At 63.9% G+C, this 17947-nt stretch overlaps 1 protein-coding gene and 1 long non-coding RNA gene across 3 annotated transcripts; one reads left to right on the forward strand and one right to left on the reverse strand.

The window, feature by feature from the left end:
• The first annotated feature begins 482 nt into the window (after nucleotides 1-482).
• LOC141951882 (uncharacterized) lies at nucleotides 483-3346 on the forward strand. 2 transcript variants are annotated; one of them, XR_012631473.1, is made up of 3 exons: nucleotides 483-970; nucleotides 2612-2762; nucleotides 2878-3346. It is a non-coding gene; the product is annotated as an uncharacterized LOC141951882 (long non-coding RNA). The 2 variants fall into 2 exon arrangements; XR_012631474.1 differs by having other exon boundaries at nucleotides 2618-2762.
• On the reverse strand, nucleotides 3220-17146 carry TGM2 (transglutaminase 2). Its single transcript, XM_074888682.1, has 13 exons — nucleotides 16890-17146; nucleotides 14922-15101; nucleotides 12525-12767; nucleotides 10784-10902; nucleotides 9784-9912; nucleotides 9103-9283; nucleotides 7934-8069; nucleotides 7721-7824; nucleotides 7383-7622; nucleotides 6936-7208; nucleotides 4749-4909; nucleotides 4357-4493; nucleotides 3220-4112 (listed from the first exon to the last, which is right to left on the reverse strand). The coding sequence occupies exons 1-13, from the start codon at nucleotides 16897-16899 to the stop codon at nucleotides 3956-3958; spliced, it is 2070 nt and encodes a 689-aa protein (XP_074744783.1). The 5' UTR covers nucleotides 16900-17146; the 3' UTR covers nucleotides 3220-3955.
• Nucleotides 17147-17947: the final 801 nt, after the last annotated feature.

A 17947-nucleotide genomic window follows, 5' to 3' on the forward strand; every position in this document is an offset into this window, starting at 1 on the left:
CTGCTCCGGGGTTCACGGAGGGACCTGGGGGTGAAGCGCCGGGGGTGCCGCTGCCCGGCCGTGGCACCGTGGTGGCAACGAGGTGCTGGGGCCGTGTCTCTCCTGTCCTCGAGCAGGTGGGAACCCGGGCGGAGAGGGGACCAGCCAGCGCAGGTGCCAGCGGAGAAGCCCCGGGACAGGGATGTTTAAGGTAAACGAGCGCTTTGGGCACAGAAATACCCACCCAGCGCGCAGCGGCCTGGGGGCGGGCGTCTTGCGGCCCCATCGAGCCCGGGGCCTTGGAAGTGGTTGCAAATACGTGTCTGTCGGCGTTTTCCTCCGCTCGGGGTTTGATGCGGCGTCGCTGCCCGGCTGGCTCGCTGCGGTCAAGCGTCATGCTGCTGCTGAAATGAATCAGTGTGAGAACTAATAATAAATCATAAGCACATTTAGGGTCTTGTCTTTCCAGGAAGAGGCAAGCAGCTGATGGAAAGCATGCCCGTCCGCTGCAAGCGCCTGGCCGGCTCTCCCCAGTCTCCTTACTGGTTTGTCTGGGAGTGCAGCCTGGGCAGGACGGGGGGCAGCCAGCAGAGCTGGGACAGCAGCGTGGGGTGGGCTGTGGGCTGTTCCCCCTCTGGGGGCTGCCTGAGGGGTTTGAGCAGACACAGAAGGGCTGTTGGGGTTGAGGCTCTACTCGATGGCCACACTGAGAGGAGCGTCTCTCGTGGTGTCCTGCCCCTCCTGTGGCCTTGCAAAAGGGCGATGGCTTCCCGCGGCAGCTCTTGCCATCTGGGGTTTTTAATGTGTTTTCTTCTCGCTGCTTGCTGGTGCCTCAGGTGTCCCCTCGGTTCAGCGAGTGTAAAAACACGTCTGTGTTAGCAGAAAAGGAGGGAGAGCTTCGGAGGGGTCGTGGGATTTGAAAATCCCACAGGATTGTACTTGTGCACGCTGATTTATGGTGGTTTGTTCTACTCTAGATCCATCAGTGAAGGTAAGTTAAAGGTCCTCAAGTCTAAAATGAGTTTAGAGTCACTTCTTGGCAAGTCAGCATCTCTGGCGAGCTGAGATGTATTAATAACCTCTCCCCTGCGCGTAAACAGTCTCGCAGTGCTTTGGCACTTGGGCTAATGCTGAATTACAAATCCTCCTGTGCAATGGATGCTGTAAATATTTAACTTATAATTTATCTCTTGCTTGGCAGGAGGGCCGAGGAGTCTCGTGGCTGTAGCACAGTCCAGCACTGGGGGACCCGGGGGTGGGCGCGGGGAAGCTGTCCCAGGCTGTGGCGGCCGAGGGGCCCGCTCTGCCCAGGGGGGGCGCGGCAGTCACGCGGTTCTCGCGGTCCTTAAAGGGCGACTAAGAAGGTGTGTGGGGCAAACACCCGTGGACTTGGTGGAGGTGCCTTAAGTAATTCATTGGGCTCTGCAAACAGTCTGGAAGGGGGGGTGGTGGCTGGATAATGGGGAGAAACCAGCCTGAGCGCCAGCCAAACCCTAAATGCACCATTTGGAGTCTCTTACGAGCTCGTTTCTCGTCCAAGCAGCCTTGCTCTGCCGAGCCTCAGATGGATGGGAGTGACCTTCAGAAATAGCTGTGCTAATGTTTATTTTATCAGGACCCAGCTTCGAACCAGAGGAGCTGCCGGTTATTTTTAAACCAGGCATTGAGCAGCTTGCAGCCTGGCTCAGCAGAGCTGTGTGTAACAAATGCTCTTTAAAGTAGGGCTGTGCATCATCGCTGGCTCTGAGGAATGTTCCTGACAAGGGAAGGCAGCGCTGGGTTCGTGCTGTTAACTCTTTCGGGCACTGCTGCTCCTTTGCGGCGCTCTGCTCGGGGGGTTGATGCTGCCGGAGCTGGGGGCTGGCGTGGGCCCGGCCGCAGGAGGGGGAGAGGGTCCCCGTCTCTCCTGGAACTCCTGTCCCTCCCGCGCTCCACGGGGTGGGCACTCTGGGTTTCTGTCCCTCGCAGAGCTGCTCCTGGCAGCTCCTCAGCCATCCCAGACCCTTCCTCCCCACCAGCATCCCCACTGCAGCCCCGCCACCTTCTCTGGTTACATTCGCCAAAAGGAGGAGGGGGATGTGGTGGTTAAACCCCCCCGAGGTGGGGGGGCGAAGGGTCGTGTGGCCGTGCTGGAGCGTTGTCTTGAAAGATGTTGTCGGCAACGAACCCTCTGCCCTGCGCGGAGCCGGGGCCCAGCAGCGCCCACCCCAGCCCCTCGCAGCAGCTCCTGCCTGTCCTCCCTGGGGGTGAGCGGAGCCGGGGCGCTGGGACGTGTGGCCGTGGGCCCCCCGCCAGGCTGGGGCGAGGCGAGCAGCTGCGCCTCGAACGCTGCACGTGGAGATCGTATCTCATCCGAAAGATAAACAGAAAGGGCAGCGGGAGGACGGGTTGTCCTGGGTGGGGAAGGCTCCCAGCTCCCCATCCACCCCAGATCCTCAGGGGGGCTGGGGCCGGCCAGGGGTGGGCTCAGCCAGCGGGGTCCCCTTCTGCTACGGACTGTCCCCCAGTTGGGGTGGGTGGTGCCTGGGCCGGGCGCGTCCCCTCTGCCCGGGGCTGCTGTGGATGTGGGAACCCTCGGCTGCAGCAGGAGCCCGCCAGTTCCGGAATGGTCCTTCTGGTGTTTGTTTAACAGGGGCAGGCTCCCACGATGTGTGCGGGGAGAAAGCAGGAGGGTTGTGTTCCAGCGTGGGAAGTGCTTTGCGGTGCCTTGACCCCTCTTCAGGCTTGAGACAAATCCCTGCCCTCCCTCCCCATCCCTGACACCCCTTTTTGCTCGCTCCCAGGTGGGTTTCTCGTGCCTTGGCCTTGCCCTTTCTCCGCCTGCGCTGGCAGCTGCCCGTGGGCAGCCCCGACGAGAGCCTGCGCGTGCAAAATCTCTTGGTTTAATTTCCTGTGCAGGTTCTCCCCTGTTCTTTGTGCGCAGTCGCAGCACGGTGCCATTCCTGCTGTAACGCCCCGGGAACGTGTGGCATCTGCCGCAGGGTCACCGCTCCCTCTGGGTACGGCAGGACTTCTCATCTTGGGATAAGACGCTCAACCCCGAAGGCCGGGCTGTGCCGGCTCTGCGGCTCAGGGCACAGGGAGGTGACAGTGTGGCTTTAGCATGGCAACCGCTGGCCACAGCAGCAAACCCACAGCTTGGGCTGGGGGTGAACTTGCCCCCCACCCGCTCAGGCACTGGGCGAGGAGCTGCTGGGGGCCACTCTTTGGAGAGGGAGCTCAAGAAGGGCCAGGTCTGGCTTTGAAAGTGAAAAAGAGTTTTTATTCAGTGCTTGCACGGTTAATTCATGTCAAGGTACCATCCCATCCCTCACTGCACAGTGTTTGTAGTGACAGAAACAGTTATTAAAGCTTTACCTACGTAGTAGGGTTATATGCAATATATATTTATATAGCTATAAATAATTTGTTATATATGTATATAGCATATAAACAGCTCTGAGCTCACAGTACACCATCTTTTCGCTACTGCGTTGCGTTCAGAGAATGGCAGGGGCACGCGTGAGCCTGGCCGAGCGCGGTCGGGCTGGAGGTCGCTCTGCTGTTCGCTCTGTGAAATCTGCTGTGCGGGCCGGGGCTGTCGGCGCTGCAGGGAGAGGGGGGGCGGCCGCTGCCCGGCTGCGCCAGGCTGGGGGGCTCAGGGGGTCCCTGCTGTGCCCAGGCTGGGGGACAGGCAGGATGGGGACCTTTCCACCCCGCGGGGTGAAGCCAGCGGCTGCTGCAGGGAGCCCCGAAATGCCCCTGGCCCCTCTCTCCTGTCCCCGCTCCTGTCAATTCTCTCCCTGCAGCACCGAGCACTCCCGGGGCGGGGGGGGGGAGCGTGGCGCCGCGGCCGCCACGTCGGGGCCAGGCTGGGCTTTGGTGGTTTCCTACCACAGGCCACTGGGACCGTCGGGCTAAAGCGAGGGGGGGTGCTGGCGAGCCCCGCAGCGGGAGGGGAGGCAGCGTCTCTGCGGTGGGGGGGCACCACGGCCGCTCACTTGGGCTGGGGTGCGATGATGACGTTGCGGTAGCCCTTCACCCCCGTCAGCTTGTCGCTCTCAAAGTCCACCATCAGCTTGCGCAGCCCCGCCTGGTGCGGCACGAAATCCAGCCTGACCTTGACCTCCGCCTGTGGCTCCACGGGCTCCTCACTGGGGGAGAGCAGGGGGTCAGCGGGGTGGCCCCTCTCCCTCATGGCAACTCGGCCCCCCCGCAGGACGGTGCTGGGGAGCAGGGACCCCCATGGTGCGGCTGAGCCCCCCCCTCCGTGGGGACCAGTGCAGCACCAGCTCCCGCTGTGCCCCCAGTGGAGCCCTGGGGGCCTCCAGGCACAAAAATCCACCCCCCCACCCCTTCCCAAGGGCCCGGCCGGGTGAAGGGAGGAAAAGCTCTTACAGCTCCTTGATCTGCTGCCCGTCGGTGAGGCCAGCGCCCTCCACCATGAACAGGCCGTTGCTCAGGGGCTCTGCGAGGGGGTTCACCAGGCTGATCTCTGCCACCAGCTTCCGATTCTGCATCGGCTCCCCTAAAATCTGCAACCAGGAGGGGTTGGAGCCCCAGCACTGCCATGCCCGGGGGCCGCAGTGCTCCCACTGCCCTGAGCCTGGCGGGGCTGAGCCAGGTCCCCGAGGACACTGGTCCCCAGGGGTGCAGGACCTGCTGCCCATCCCCACCATGGTGGGCTTGCCCCAGCCCCAGGGCTCGGGTCACTGGGACCAACCCCCCGGGGTGACTGCAGTGGGAAATGTCCCCCCCAACCCCCCTGGGACGGGGTGCTGGGTCCTTACCCTGATCTTGATCTCGGGGTTCTGGATGTAGACATCCCTGACGGCCACGATGACGTCGCCGGTCTGGTACTCGGTCAGGAGAGCCACCACCTTGATGAGGTTGTCCTGGGTCAGGCTCTCCCTGTACTTCTCGTACAGGACACGCAGCGGCACACACTTATCTGGAAGGGGAAGCAGAGGGGGGTCAGGGCTCACCCCCTCCCCGACCCAGCGCCCCAGCCCTGCTGCTGGGCTGGTCAGGGCTCCCCAGGAGCTTCTCCAGGCACCTTGTGAGGACGGGAAAGTCTTGGGAGGGCTGGGGTTCCCCCAGAACTGGGGGGAGCCCCCGAACAAGCCTGTGCTGGGGGTGTCAATCCTAATCACTTCCCAAAGGAAACAGGTTATATTTGGCTGTCGTTAACCCCCAGATCACCGGCGTTTCCCAAAGGAGCCGCTGATACCTGCAGCCGGTCACCCTGTGCCCAGCCGGGGCCTCGGGGCGCTGCTGGGGGTCGGTGGCGGGAGGCAGCCCAACCCCCCGGCAGCTGCCCTCGCTCAGCTCTGAGCAGTGTTTATCCCAGAGCCCGTGGAGGACTGGGCTGCGCAGGGGAGGAGGGAGGCTGGAGGCAGCCAGCTGCAGAGCTGCCCCGGGGAAGGAGCCGGCGAGGCTGTGACCGCTGGCAGCGAAGCCCCGGCGTCCCCGGCGAGGACAGGAAGTGCTGGAGCATCGGCTGAGGCTGCGGGGACAGGGACGGGCCCGGCCCCGCTCCGGCTGGGCTCCCCGTGTCGGGGTTCCCTGAGGGCGGCAACGGGGGGAGGCCCGGGGTCCGTATGCCCAGGCAGGAGCTGGGGGGAAGAAGCTTCAGGAGCTCGTAATTAAAATCACAGAGGAAACGATGGTGGATTGGCTTGTGGACGGGAATGTGAAAGACCCTGAAGGCCAGCGGGGCTCCGACCCCACCGTTCTGTCTGACCCCATTGCAGAGGGGTCCAGAGCAGCTCTGTGGGCACCGGGACCTGCCAACACCATGGGGAGTGGGGCTCAGCGTGAGCAGAGGCAGCGTCCCGCTTCTCTGGGTGGCGCCGAGAGCAGCCACGGTCGTTACTCCCTTAATGCAGCTCAAGAAACAGCAGAGAGCCCAGCGCTGCGCTTGGTACAGCCCGTTAGCAGAGCAGAGCTTGGCGTAGATTAAAAATTAGTCTGTTCTAGATGTATTAACGTTTCCAGGCTCTGAAGGGCCTGTGGAAAACTGACATAAATCAAAACTCTTGTTTAATTACCAGGCGGTAACGCTAATTTGTAACAAAGCAAATGAAGGTTCAGCCATCCTGCGCCCGGAGAGCTCCGTGGCGAAGCGCTGTGAGACGTCGTGGCCGCCCAAGGAGACGCCGAGAGCTTCAGCGCTGCCGCACCCAGCCCGGCCAACAGAGCCCGGCGCCTCTGCTCCCCCCAGGCTGCGACCGGGGCCGCTCCCGCTCCCCCTGCCCGGGGGAAATCCCGCCGGAGACGCCAGCCCAGCCCAGCTCTGCCCTGCACCGCTCGCTCCCTCGGCAGCAACTTCTGTCCTGCTCTAAACGCCTTCCCAGCCCCTGCCCCAGCTCTGCTCCTCACCCTTCCATCACAGGTTGAATCTCCGCAGGGGTCGGGAACTAAGGAAGAAGCCCCCAGCACCGAGCAGCCTCATGACAGAGCGGCCGCTCGCACGAGCCCCCGCCAGCCCGGGGCTCCGTCGCTGGGGAAGGGGGTGACACGGGGCTGCCGGGTGGATAAACACCCAGTACAAGCTCTGGGAGCGGGCTCAGCTTTAAGGCTGTGCTTTAAGGCTGCTGTTACTCCACAGGATTAAACAGAAACCTCCAGCTGCTGCCCCACGCCGGGCTGGAGCGCTCTGACTGGACGAACTGGTGGCGGGGGTACAACTGGTGGGGGTACAACAACCCCTGGGGTGCGGGGCAGGGCCGGGCTGGGGGAGCGGGGATGGGGAAGGTGAGAGCGAAGCCTTGGCTCACGCCGTGTTTGCAGGGAGGCTCGTGCTGACCCCAGGTCCCGAGCGGGATGTGGTGCTCTGCTGGGGGGACCCATCCCCAGCCCTGGCACCGTGGCCTCACCACAGACCCCAGGGATGCAGCTGAACGTGGGAAAACGACTGACCCGACCCCGGTCCTCACCGAAGTACCCTCTCTCCTCGCCGCCAGCCGGTCTCTTACCTTCGCGGGGCGCGAGGGTGACGTTCAGCAGGTCCTTCATGCCGCACTGGGGCCCGACGGTGCCGTTGTAGCCGGCGGTTCGAGCGCAGAGCATGAGCCTGCAGACCCGCTCCACGTCCGCGTTGTTGTTGATGACGGCGAGGACGTCGAAGTCGCAGCCGTTGTTTGCACCCTCCGTCAGCTTGATCTTGAGGTGCAGCCCCTCGTCCTCCTCCCTGAGGGAGCGCGTCTCGTGCTCTGCCTTCGCAAACACCTCCCTCTCCTTTTCAGACCCTACGGTGCGTAAAAAAACCCCGTGGTTCCCAGGGGGGTACCAGGAGGGCACGGTCCGGGCTGCTTTGCCCTGATCCCTGGGGCAGTTGCTGCATTAATTAATCATTTTCCCACTCTGTTTCCCAACAGCCACCCCCCTACCGGGGCATCTCTGCCCCCACTGCCGCCCCATACCCTCTGGGTACTTGTAGGTGTGGGTGATGTCCTCCCTGCTGTCCTTGCCCACGCTCTTGGTGCTGATGTTCTTCCCCACGACCGAGGAGTGGATGCTCTTCTTCTGCGACCCGTCGCGCTGCACCACCCAGTACACCACGTCGGCGTTCACCTCCGCGAAGACGAAGGGGATGTCATACTTCAGCTGCAGGTCGCCCTCCCTGATGGCTCTGACGGGGGCCGGCCCGCAGCAGAAAACCCCTGTGGGGAGCGGGGCCACCGTCACTGCCTGGGGCTCGGCCACCTCGGGGGCAAGACGCCGGGGGGGGGACGGAGCACCCGCGCTGGGCTCGCCGTACCTTCGCTCTTCTCCTGGGGCGTCGGGTCCAGCGCCTGCCACCCATCGTAGCCGTCTGCCAGGTCTGGACGGGCCATCCAGGACTCCACCCAGCAGTGGAAGTTCCTGCAAGGGAAGACGGGATGTAGGGGCCTCGGGCTCCCCTGGCGCAAGAGGCTGTGGCTGCCCCGGGGAGGTGGGGGGGGGCAGGCTGGGGACCCGCCGTGCCGCTCACCAGATCATGTCCCTGGAGCGCTGGTCCTCCACCCCCAGCTCGCTGAGGTAGCGGTCAATGACCAGGTTGCCGTTGGTGTCGTGGGCTGAGTTGTAGTTGGTCACCACCCGGCTGGGGACCCCCAGGCACCGCATGACTGCGGGGAGACAGGGCAGGCTGAGACGGGGTCCTGGCCCCGGGGGGTCCGGGGTGACGGGGCTCCTGTCCCGTGGAGCCCCGGGTTTGCCCAGCCCAGGGTCCACATGGCTCCTGCCCCTCCCTCCCCTTCTCAGAGGGGTGCCCAGGGACTCAGCCGCAGGACGAGCTGGTTCCCGCAGTCGCCGCGGGCGAGATGGGTGGCACGCGGCGCCAACAGCCTGCCGGGTTTTGATATGGCAGGAGAAAAAAGGCGCAAAAGCGGCTGCGAGTGCTTTTGAGGGAGTGCACGGGCAGCAGCGCGCTGCAACCTCTTATTTAATCTCACAGCTGCCTTCTACTGCGAGCGGAGCTCCCCGGGGAATGGGGAGGTAGTTACAGCGCTTCAAAGGGAGGCTATAAACTTCTGTGAGTTGCGGAAAATCCACTTTAGTTTTCTGCTATTTCTCTCCTCTAAAAAGGGTCTCGTATATCTGTGATAGATAAATGCACACGCACACAAGTGCAGTGTTTTTCTCAGGGTGAAACTGCACGAGCGTGCAAGTGTGCGTGTGTGTGTGTGCGTGTGTGCGTGCGTGTGTGTCTGTCTGTGTGTGTGTGTGTGTGTGCGCACTTCTCAACAGAAGTGAGCCTGGAATTTTTCCTTCTCTTTTGCCCCAACCCCTCTGCCCCAGTGACAGGGAAATTGTTTTGATCTCAGTGGATCCATGACTTTATTGCAAACTTGACCTTAAAGCCACTTTCCCTCTCCTGTGCTGGGCATCCAGCCCCTCCCTCTCTGCCTGGCTGGGGAGGAATCGCTAATTGAAAAGCCAGAGCCCTTTTCTATCGGTTTTTTCCCTCCATTTCCTGACAAATTAGAATAACTGAGACTTTAATTGCTAAGCAATCACTGCGGGCTAATTGTAATCAAATTGTTCCTTCCTGCTGCAGCCCAGGGAGCCAGTGGAGGGCAGGGGGCCGGGGTGGGCGATGGGGGGCCACGGGTGACCCCGTCCTGCGGGGAGGGGGACAGGGGAGACGTCTGCTCTCACCAGTACATGCCACAGCCGCAAAGACCCAGCACTGGCCGTACTTGACGGGCTGACACCCAAACTTCTTCCACCTCTTGAGAATATCCACGCTCCCGATCCAGGCCATCGGGCTCATCCCGTCTTCATAATGGTTGTCCCACCGCCCCGCCAGCACCCCCCGGTCCTCGTCGTTACAATTTACCTGCGGCGGGACAAGAGGGATGGACGGTGGGTGGGGAGGGGCAGGAGCAGGCTGGAGAGGGGGGGAAAGGATCTTCCCCCAGCTCCCACGTGCTGTCACCCCCATCAGCCACCCTGGAGCTGTGCAAGAGCTGGCGGGGATGCACGAGGGAGCAGGAACGTGGGTGGGCGGGGAGACTGTAATTAGGATGTGCTAATTGGGGCTGGATTTTAGAGGCCTGGGAGTTGGGGTTGGTGTTTGAGTCGGATAACCTGCAGCAGCCAGCGAGGAGCAAAGGCTGCTCCTGGGGTGGCGTGTGCCCACTCTCTCCTCTTAAAAGGATCATTTATATCTATACAATATAAAAGCAATAGCAGGAAAGGTTGTAAAGGGGATGCGAAACACCCCAAGGAAGAGAACTGGTGTAACTGGCGGGGAACAGCAAAGGCCACCTCTCTGTCACAGCTGTCGCTGGGGGGACGTGGGGTGCTGGGGACCCTGGGGAGCCCCACGGGACTCACCATGGCGCTCACCACCCTGCCGATGTACACGGGGTCGTTGCGGCGGGAGCAATCCTGGTCCTGGTCCCTCAGGAATTTGGGGTTCGTGTCCAGCAGCTTGAGGCAGATGGACAAGATGTCCTCCTCGAACTGGTGCAGAGCGGGGAGAAAAGGTGTGTGAGGTCCCCACAGCGCACGGGGGCTCCCCCGTTCCCAGCTCACCACGATGCCCCTGCAAGCGGAGCTGCCAGGCATGGGGGGCCCATGCAGCCCTGGGGTCCCCTCCCCAAGTCAGCACCCGCCGAGTGACGTCCCCTCTTTGTGCCACCGCGGCGAGGGGCCGGCAGAGGCTCGGCCGGCAAAGCCCGAGGCGAGCTCCCGCCCTCGCACCGGGGCCGGATCCTGCTGCCGGCAGCCGCCGCATCGGGGTCAGGCACCGACCCGATCGCCGGGAAAACCACCGATTTCCCATCGCCGGCTGAGTCACAGCCCTTCCCCGAATTGAGGCCTGGATCTGGCGGGGACCACAGGCACCCCCCGCTCCCGCAGCCCCTCTGGGACAGCCCAGAGCCCTGAGGGGGGGTACGGCCGGGGCTCCCCTGCGCTGGGGCCCAGCGCGGTCGCTGGGGCCCAGCGCGGTCGCGGGGGGCTGTAACGCGGGCGCTGCCTTATCGGCGCAGCCAGCGCGGTGCCGGGGAGCGCGTTATCGGGCGCCAGCTCCCAGCGCAGCGTGGGGCCTCCCCGATTAGGAGCGTGCAGCCCCGGGGCCCCCAGGAGCCGCACAGGAACGCTCCCCTTGCTCCCCCATGCTTCAAAATCAGCACGTTCCCCTCGTGGAAATTCCCTTTTTTGTCTCATGATCCGCACTCTCCCTGAGATCACTGCCGGCGTTTGGGGTGCACGTTCAGGGGCGCACACGGGGTACCAGCCCCCGTGCCCTGCCTCGCCAGGGCTGCGCGGGCTGGGCTCAGCCAGGGGTCCTGGGGGGTTTGGGGGTCCCAGGGAGCCGTGCCCTGCTCACCTGGCCAAAGTTCCAGGGGGTGGAGGTGATGTAGTCGCGGGTGCCCTGGTAGATGAGCCCTTGCTGGGACAGCACGTACTCGCAGCGCTCATCCTCATCTCGGAGGAAAACCGTGTCCTCTGTGGGGAGAGCGAGAGGTGGGGACGGGGCTCTGCCCCACAGCCCCCGCCCCGCTCAGGGCTCCCCGGTCCCTGGGATGTGCCGGGCAGGGACTGGAGATGGATCTGGTGGGAAATGAGGCAACAGGGGCTGGAACTGCTCCCATCTGAAACAGCTGCTTGGAGAATTTTGACCCAAGTTGATTTGAGCTGATGAAAAATTTTCAGCGGGCTTGGGGTTTTCTTTTCCATTCTATTCTCTTTCCTCCCTTTTGTTTTACAGAGTCGGGTCTTTTCCCAGGAGGGGGAACCTCCCTGGTGGGAGAAGCGAGCGGTGGGAATCGGGAGCACTGGCTGAGATCGCAGCTGGAGCTATTTTGCTCACACAGCAGTTACTGATGGAAAAATCACCATTTACTGGAAATGTTTTCAGAAAAAAACCCAAGACGCACATCCCCAGCGCCGGTGCTCGGCACAGCGCTGGGCCAGCAAAGCTTCCTAAAGGTCCTTATCTCGGCAGAGCCAGCCCGGAGTGTTTGGGATTCAGGAAATTGGGCGTTTCAGCCCGGGCCTGGCCGGGGGGGAGCTGGAGCGGGACGGCCCGGGGGTGCTCGGGGCAGAGGAAGGACGTGGACAGATGAACGTCCCGGCTGTCGTTTGCCCGGGGTTGTTACACCCTGCGGTGAGCAGGCAGCCCCGATCCCAGCAGGATGGTCACGGCCGGCCCTGGGAGCACCCCGAGCCCTGCGGGGGTGGGAGGGTGGGCAAGGCCAGGTGGGGGCAATTAATTAGGGGTAATTAGGGGTAATAAGGGGCTTTTCCTCTGCCTGCTACCTAGTTGGGAGCTGCTGCTGGGGGTTGCTCAGGACTTCGCACCAGCACCACAGAGGTGAGCACCCGTGGGCAGCCCGGACTGGGAAAGGGGCTGTGCGTGTCCTGGGGCGGGGGGACAGTGCTTGTGGCCCCAACCTGCTGTGGGGACTGTGTGGAAGTCAAAGCAAAGGGGGGATTTCTGCTTAGGTCTGAGCTCAGGGCAGGGCTTGGGGTACCTGGGGTCTGCCATGGTGTGACACTATTGGCTCCTCACTCCAAAAAGGACCTTGAATGACTCGAGCGTGTCCAGAGAAGGGCAACGGAGCTGGTGCAGGGTCTGGAGCACAGGTCTGATGGGGAGCGGCTGAGGGAACTGGGGGGGTTTAGTCTGGAGAAGAGGAGGCTGAGGGGAGACCTCATGGCCCTCTACAACTCCCTGAAAGGAGGGTGCAGAGAGGGGGGATGAGTCTCTTGAGCCAAGGAACCAGCGCCAGGCCAAGAGGGAATGGCCTCAAGCTGCGCCAGGGCAGGGTCAGACTGGCTCTTAGGAAGGATTTCTTTGCAGAAGGGGTTGTTGGGCGTTGGAATGGGCTGCCCAGGGCAGGGGGGGAGTCCCCATCCCTGGAGGGGTTGAAGAGTCGGGTTGACCCAGCGCTGAGGGATCTGGTGGAGTTGGGAACGGTCAGTGTGAGGTTAATGGTTGGACTGGAGGAGCTTCAAGGGCTTTTCCAACCGAGATGATTCTGTGATTGTGTGAGACCCCCAGGGATGTGCCGGCAGAGCTGGGGGGTGGCTCGTGCTCGTCTTACCCGGGAAGGTGAAAGCCTCACCTGGGTGCCAGGCATTAAAGAGCAGAACGAAGTCCCCGATGTGGCAGCTGGCGCCCTGGTAGCCCGTGGACATCTCCAGCGTCAGGCTGTAGCGGCCGACGCGGGCACTGGGGGGGGAGCAGAGTGAGATGGAGAGGGAGTCCCCGTCCTGTTGCTGGATCACGGCGCTCCAGCCCGACTCCTCCGGGAAGTCCGTCACGGCGAAGTGGGACCTGGTTCCCGATGTCTCGACGGGGCAGGGCCCTGCCAAGGAAGAGCATGTCAGCATCAGCTCTCCTGGGGGCTCTGGGAGCCCCACACCGTGGGGACCTTCCCCCCATGCACCCCACGGGGTTCCCATGCCCCCCACCCTGTGGCAACTGCCCGGCCCTTGGCTCTTGCAACCCAGTGTGTTTGCTGGCTGGTTTATGGGGTACTGGGGGTGCAGGGCAGCTCAGGCATGTCCCTCGCTGTTTGGGAAGGGGCAGGAGGGAGGGACTCACCCACGGGTGCTCACCCCAGGCAGGGCCATGCCCCCCCCCCCCCTCAGCTGCACCCCCTCCTCTCTCTGCTTGCAGCAGAACCACCGTGTCCCTGTGCCCGCGGCGTGGGGGCCCCAGCACAGCCCAGCTGTGAGCCCCGGGGTGCTCTCAGCGGGAGCCCCGTGATGTGTGTGCGCAGGCTCAGGCGTTGCTGCAAACATCCCACAATTAGTGATTACATCAGTGGCCACAGCCCGAGCCCGGGACGGCGCGATCCCCGCCAGCCCCTCGGCACCCACGGCTGTGGCCAGGCCACCTGCGCCGAGCCGGCTCCCAGCGCCGCTCCGCCAGGCAGCGGTGAGCCAAGCGCGGCTCCACGGCCGTGCCGGGGCCTGTGTGGGGCTGGCGGGAGCCAGGGCTGCGGTGCCGCCACGTTCCGCTGGTCCCCCGCCAGCCCTCGCCCGCAGCGTGGGCAGGACGCCAGGCGAGTCACCAAAAATACTCATGAACTCATGAGAGTGACACGGTTTCTCCTCTCTGGCCTTTCGGGGAGGACGGGTTGAGCTAACCCTGTCCCTTTGGCAGAGGATGGGCAGCCATGGGAGCCTGCCGCCACCTCCTCCTCCTCCTCCCTGCCTGCAAAGCCCGCGGCATCCCCGCAGGGCCCCAGGCGCCTGAGCAGGGCTCTTCAAATGCAGCTGCTTTAAAAATACAGCCCATATCTTTGCACGGAGCCGTTTCCCCCCTTTCCCGCGGGAGGTGACACGCAGCCTCGGTGGTTTCACTGTTGGGGGGGGCGGCAGGTCTGGCAGCCCCCACCCCGACGGGGCTGCGGGTCCAGCCCTCATGAGGGGTCGTGGCCGTGGGCCTTGGCGAGAGCCGAAGCACCTTTGCCCCTTTCCCACGAGCACCAGGGCCGTGCTCCAGCCCGATGACAGCCACCACTGGCCTGTGTCTTCGGTGCTGTGGGGCTTCTCCTCGCTGGCAAAACCAGCCGGGGATGGCCCAGGATGCGGCACCACCTCCTAAAAACTCGGGGGGTGGGTGAGCCCCTGCCACAGCTGCCTTGGGACGGGGGGGCAGCGGGGGAGCCGCCGGTTTAGGGTGAAGCTGGGGGGTGCTGGGTTCGTGTTTGTCACCCCACAGTGGGATCGGAGCTTTTGGAGGAAAAGAGTGTTTTACGCTGTGAGGAAACCCGGGTGCAGTTTCAATTTGAATTCTGGCCTGGCTGACTCAGCAGGACACTGCAGCCCCAAAATAACTCTTGCCCAAGAAAGTTTCCTCTCCCTTTGCTCCGAGCTGGCAGGGGCCGAGCCCCTGCCCGGTGCCTGTGCCCAGCTCTGGCCACAGGAGTGACGTCCCCGTCCCTGCCCCTCCCTGTGGGCTCTTGCCAGGACTCCAGCAGCAGTGGGAGAAGCCCCCGGAACCTGCTGGATGCTGCGCCCGGGCACCAGCTGCGGCACCGCTCGGGGGGACGCAACGGGAGTGAACGTTTCCTTTCTGCAGAGTTTGTGCTTCCTGAGCAAACCCGGCTCTGGGGATGAGTGATGGGGGGTCAGGGGTGGCTGGGTAAAAAGGCCATCAGCGAAAGCCCTGTGAAAGCCCCTGGCTGAAAAGATTCGCTTTTGCTGGTGTTTCTCGGAAGGGCAAGAGACTTGGGTGGGTTCCCCCGCGCAGCCGAGGCACTTCCTGCTGAACCGGCAGCTCCGGTGTGGCGCTGAGTCTGGCTGGGCCCCAGGAGGAGGAGGAGGCAGCAGTGGCTTTTTGTTTTAGTTCTTTATCGCTTCCCTTCAGCTTTTGTAATGGAGCAGAGTTTCTACCTTTTCTCTCCATCTTGCTATAAAAGCTGCACAGCACCAACCTCTGCCGGGAGGGGATGGGGACGGGGTCTGTGTGCGATGGGGCGAGCGTGGGGCAGGGGCTCGGCGGCACTCACCCGTCTCGACGTTGAAGGCGAGTTTGTCCACCCCCTCCTCGTAGGCTCTGCCCGAGAAGCGCAGGGTGATGGTGAAGGGCTGTCCCCGCCGCACCACCAGCTGCCGGCAGCCCATCTCCGCCGTCCGGTGCTCCCGCCCGTTGCGCTCACACTGCAGGTCCCACGTCTCCAGCACCAGCTCTGCGAAGGCAGCGGCGTGCACAACCTCTCCCCTCTGCGTCTGCTCCCCCCACCCTCAGCCCGGGGCTTTGGGACCTGGGTGCTGGGTGTGTGGCCGTGCCGGGCTCCGGGCATCGCTGGGGCAGAGGCCGGCAGCCGAGCGCTGCCCTCCCCACCCAGCTCTGGGCCCTGTTCCGTGTGCCGGCTGCGCCCATCACCGCGGAGCAGGGGCACCGCCTGCCCCAGAGCCGGCCCGGGGCTCGCGGCATCCGGCACCGAGTCGGCCGGGGGTTCCTGTCTGTGTGCCCCCACCCCAAAGGAGCGCTGCTGAGCCGGGGGAATGCCAGGGATGGTTTTGTGCCTGAGTCAGGCTGAGGGCAGCTCTCCGGCCGCTTCACTGCTCCGCGACTGCTGACAAATCGGTGAGGCTGACCGTGAATTCGGTGACAAAGGGGTGTCTGATCCCCAGTCGCCCTCCCAGGCCAGGCCAGGCTGTGCCCGTTCCCCCCGGCGCTGGGGCGATGTGATCGTTCGTCACTGTTCAAGGCCAGTGACCCTTGAATGCTCTCGCGGCGTGTTCTGGCGGTTGCCAGAATAAGCAAAAGTGTTTAGTGCAGGGGAGCAGGCGGGGAGCTCAGCGCCAGCCAGGGACCGGGGCGGCTTGGAGGGGGGATGCTTGGCTCATCGCCCCCCTGCCACGGCTCTCCGTGGCTGTGCCCTGCCCGGTGCCAGCAGTGGTGGTCACTGAGCCCTCCCCGGGCCAGTGCTGGATGGAAACCACCAGCCCCGAGCTAAATGGGAACCCGGCTCCCCGGGCGGGGGGGACCCTGCAGCGCACAGCCCAGGGAGGCGGTTGGGCTCATCGCCGCTCCCCACTGCCCTGCGAGAGCTGGGACTGCCCGTAAATGAGGGCAAGGTCCATGGGGGCCCCGGAGCGGGGCCAGGGCACAGAAAGGTCCTTTCCCTCGTCACCTCCCCCTCTGGGAGCAGAAGCACGGCTCCGTGTGAACCGCGCTGCCGCCCAGCCAGGCTTATTGCAAGTAAGTGCGTTAAGAGAGCGGGGCTGGGCTCCTCCTCGTCCCAGTCACCCAGGGTTATCATCCGCAGGGGATTTAGCAAAAAGCAGATTGTTTCTCAAAGCACAGGTGTCTCTTCCCAGAGTGATCAGTGCCAAGGGACAAGCATGGAGAGGGCAGCCGGGTCCCCAGCACCACCACACAGGAGCGAGAGCTGCAGCTCAGCCCGCGGGCACCCAGCAGGGCGATGCCGCCTCCCCCGGGGTTCTGGCCCCATCGCTATCGCACAGACCCCTTTCCTGGGAGTTTGGAGGCAGCGCTGGGGCAGGCGGGGGGTGTCTCTGCCCCCTCGCACAGCTCTGGGGAGCCACCCGCGTGGAGGATTCCCAAGGCCAGAGCGTTACTTCTGACCAGAAATCCTCCTCGCACCAGGGTGGGCCCTGGGCACATGTTCCCAGTCCAGCTGCCAACGCTCTTCTCCGACACCACCAAAAGCTTTAAATAGCCCCAAACTTCATTCTGCAACTCGCTCCGGCCAGCCGAGAGCTTTGCAGCTGCGTGGGGAGCAGCACGAGGGGGCCCAGGAGGACTCGGTGCTCCCCTCATCGCCGTCCCGTTTTACCCTTTCCCGTTCCCTGTCGCCCAGTTTGACTCTGGCACCGGCTCCCAGTCGCTGGAGATGCCGCGGGTGCTGGGAGGGTTGTGGGGGGCTCCGGAACGGCGTGGGGGGGGGGATCCAGGGGGTGCCAGAAACCCTGAGCACCTGCTGGGGGGGATTGTCCTGTGGACTTACCTTCGGCCATGGTGTCCGTGTCCGTGTCCGTGTCTGTGTCCTGGTCCCGGTCCCGGTCCCGGTCCCGGTGCCCCTCAGCACCCGCCGCCCGGCCCCGCCGCTCGCTCCATTTATACCGCGCCCGCCGCCGCGCACACCCCCGCCGGGGATGGCGGAGGGGAAGAAAGGGAAAACAATTTTTCCAGGAAACGGAGTGGTTTTGGTCCCACCTATTTAAAACAACCACCCAAAAAAAAAAAAAAAAGCCGACGGGGGTTCAGCTCCTGCTTGGGAGCGCCGGCCCCGGCCGCCCCTCGCCGCCGGCCCCCGGAGCCCCCCCCCGGCCAGGGCTGGAAGCGGCGCCGGTTAAGAGGAGGGGAGGGAAAAAAGAAAAAAAAAGTGGGGGGAGGAGAGGGGCTGTGCCATCCACACCGAGGTGCCAGAAACTTGGGGAATGTTTTCTCCTTATAAAGTTCTCTTCCCCCCGCGCTCCGAGCCCGGGCGCTGCTCGGGACGGCCGCGGTCAGTGTCGCGTGTGTCCCCCCCCCCCCCCCTCCCCGCCTTCCCGTAACCGCATCCCTGAGGGACGCAGCGGCCGGAGGGAAAATGTGCTGGAAACTTTGCTGTTGGAGGAAAATGTGCTGGAAACCTTGTGTCTGCGGGGGGGCACGGCGCAGGGACCGGCGCTTTCCTCGGCAGCCCCCGCCGGCCGCCCCCTCCTTCCCCGGGGGTCTCTGGCCCCACGGGGCTGTGGCGATGCTGCCAGCCCTGGCCTGGCCTCTGCACCCCAGGGGGGGACCCAACAGGCCCGGGACACGTAGCAGGGGTGGAGGGCAGAGACCCCACACCCCCACGGGGTCCCCGGGGTTTGGGGGTGCCCTCAGGACCTGTGCAGCAGCGTGGCTTGTGACGAGCGAGGTCCTGAGAAGTTTCACCCCCGGAGCAGACTTTGGTTGGTTACTGGTTATTCTTCAGGCGATTTAAACTGACCAGGGCCAGGACCAAGGGTGGGGTTTGTTCCTGGGACACCCCCTCTTTGGCCCTTGGCGGGACGCTGCAGGCCCCCACGCCAGAGGCAG

Source organism: Strix uralensis, chromosome 18 (genome assembly GCF_047716275.1).
Source record: "Strix uralensis isolate ZFMK-TIS-50842 chromosome 18, bStrUra1, whole genome shotgun sequence".
Lineage (NCBI taxonomy): Eukaryota > Metazoa > Chordata > Aves > Strigiformes > Strigidae > Strix > Strix uralensis.

Excerpts from the sequence above, each read along its gene's own strand:
- TGM2 (XM_074888682.1), bottom strand. Across the intron at positions 9,913-10,783 it reads CCCCCTGGAACTTTGGCCAG|TTCGAGGAGGACATCTTGTC; the intron begins GTGAGCAGGGCA and ends GCTCTGCACCAG. Across the intron at positions 9,284-9,783 it reads GCAGGGTGGTGAGCGCCATG|GTAAATTGTAACGACGAGGA; the intron begins GTGAGTCCCGTG and ends GTCCCGCCGCAG.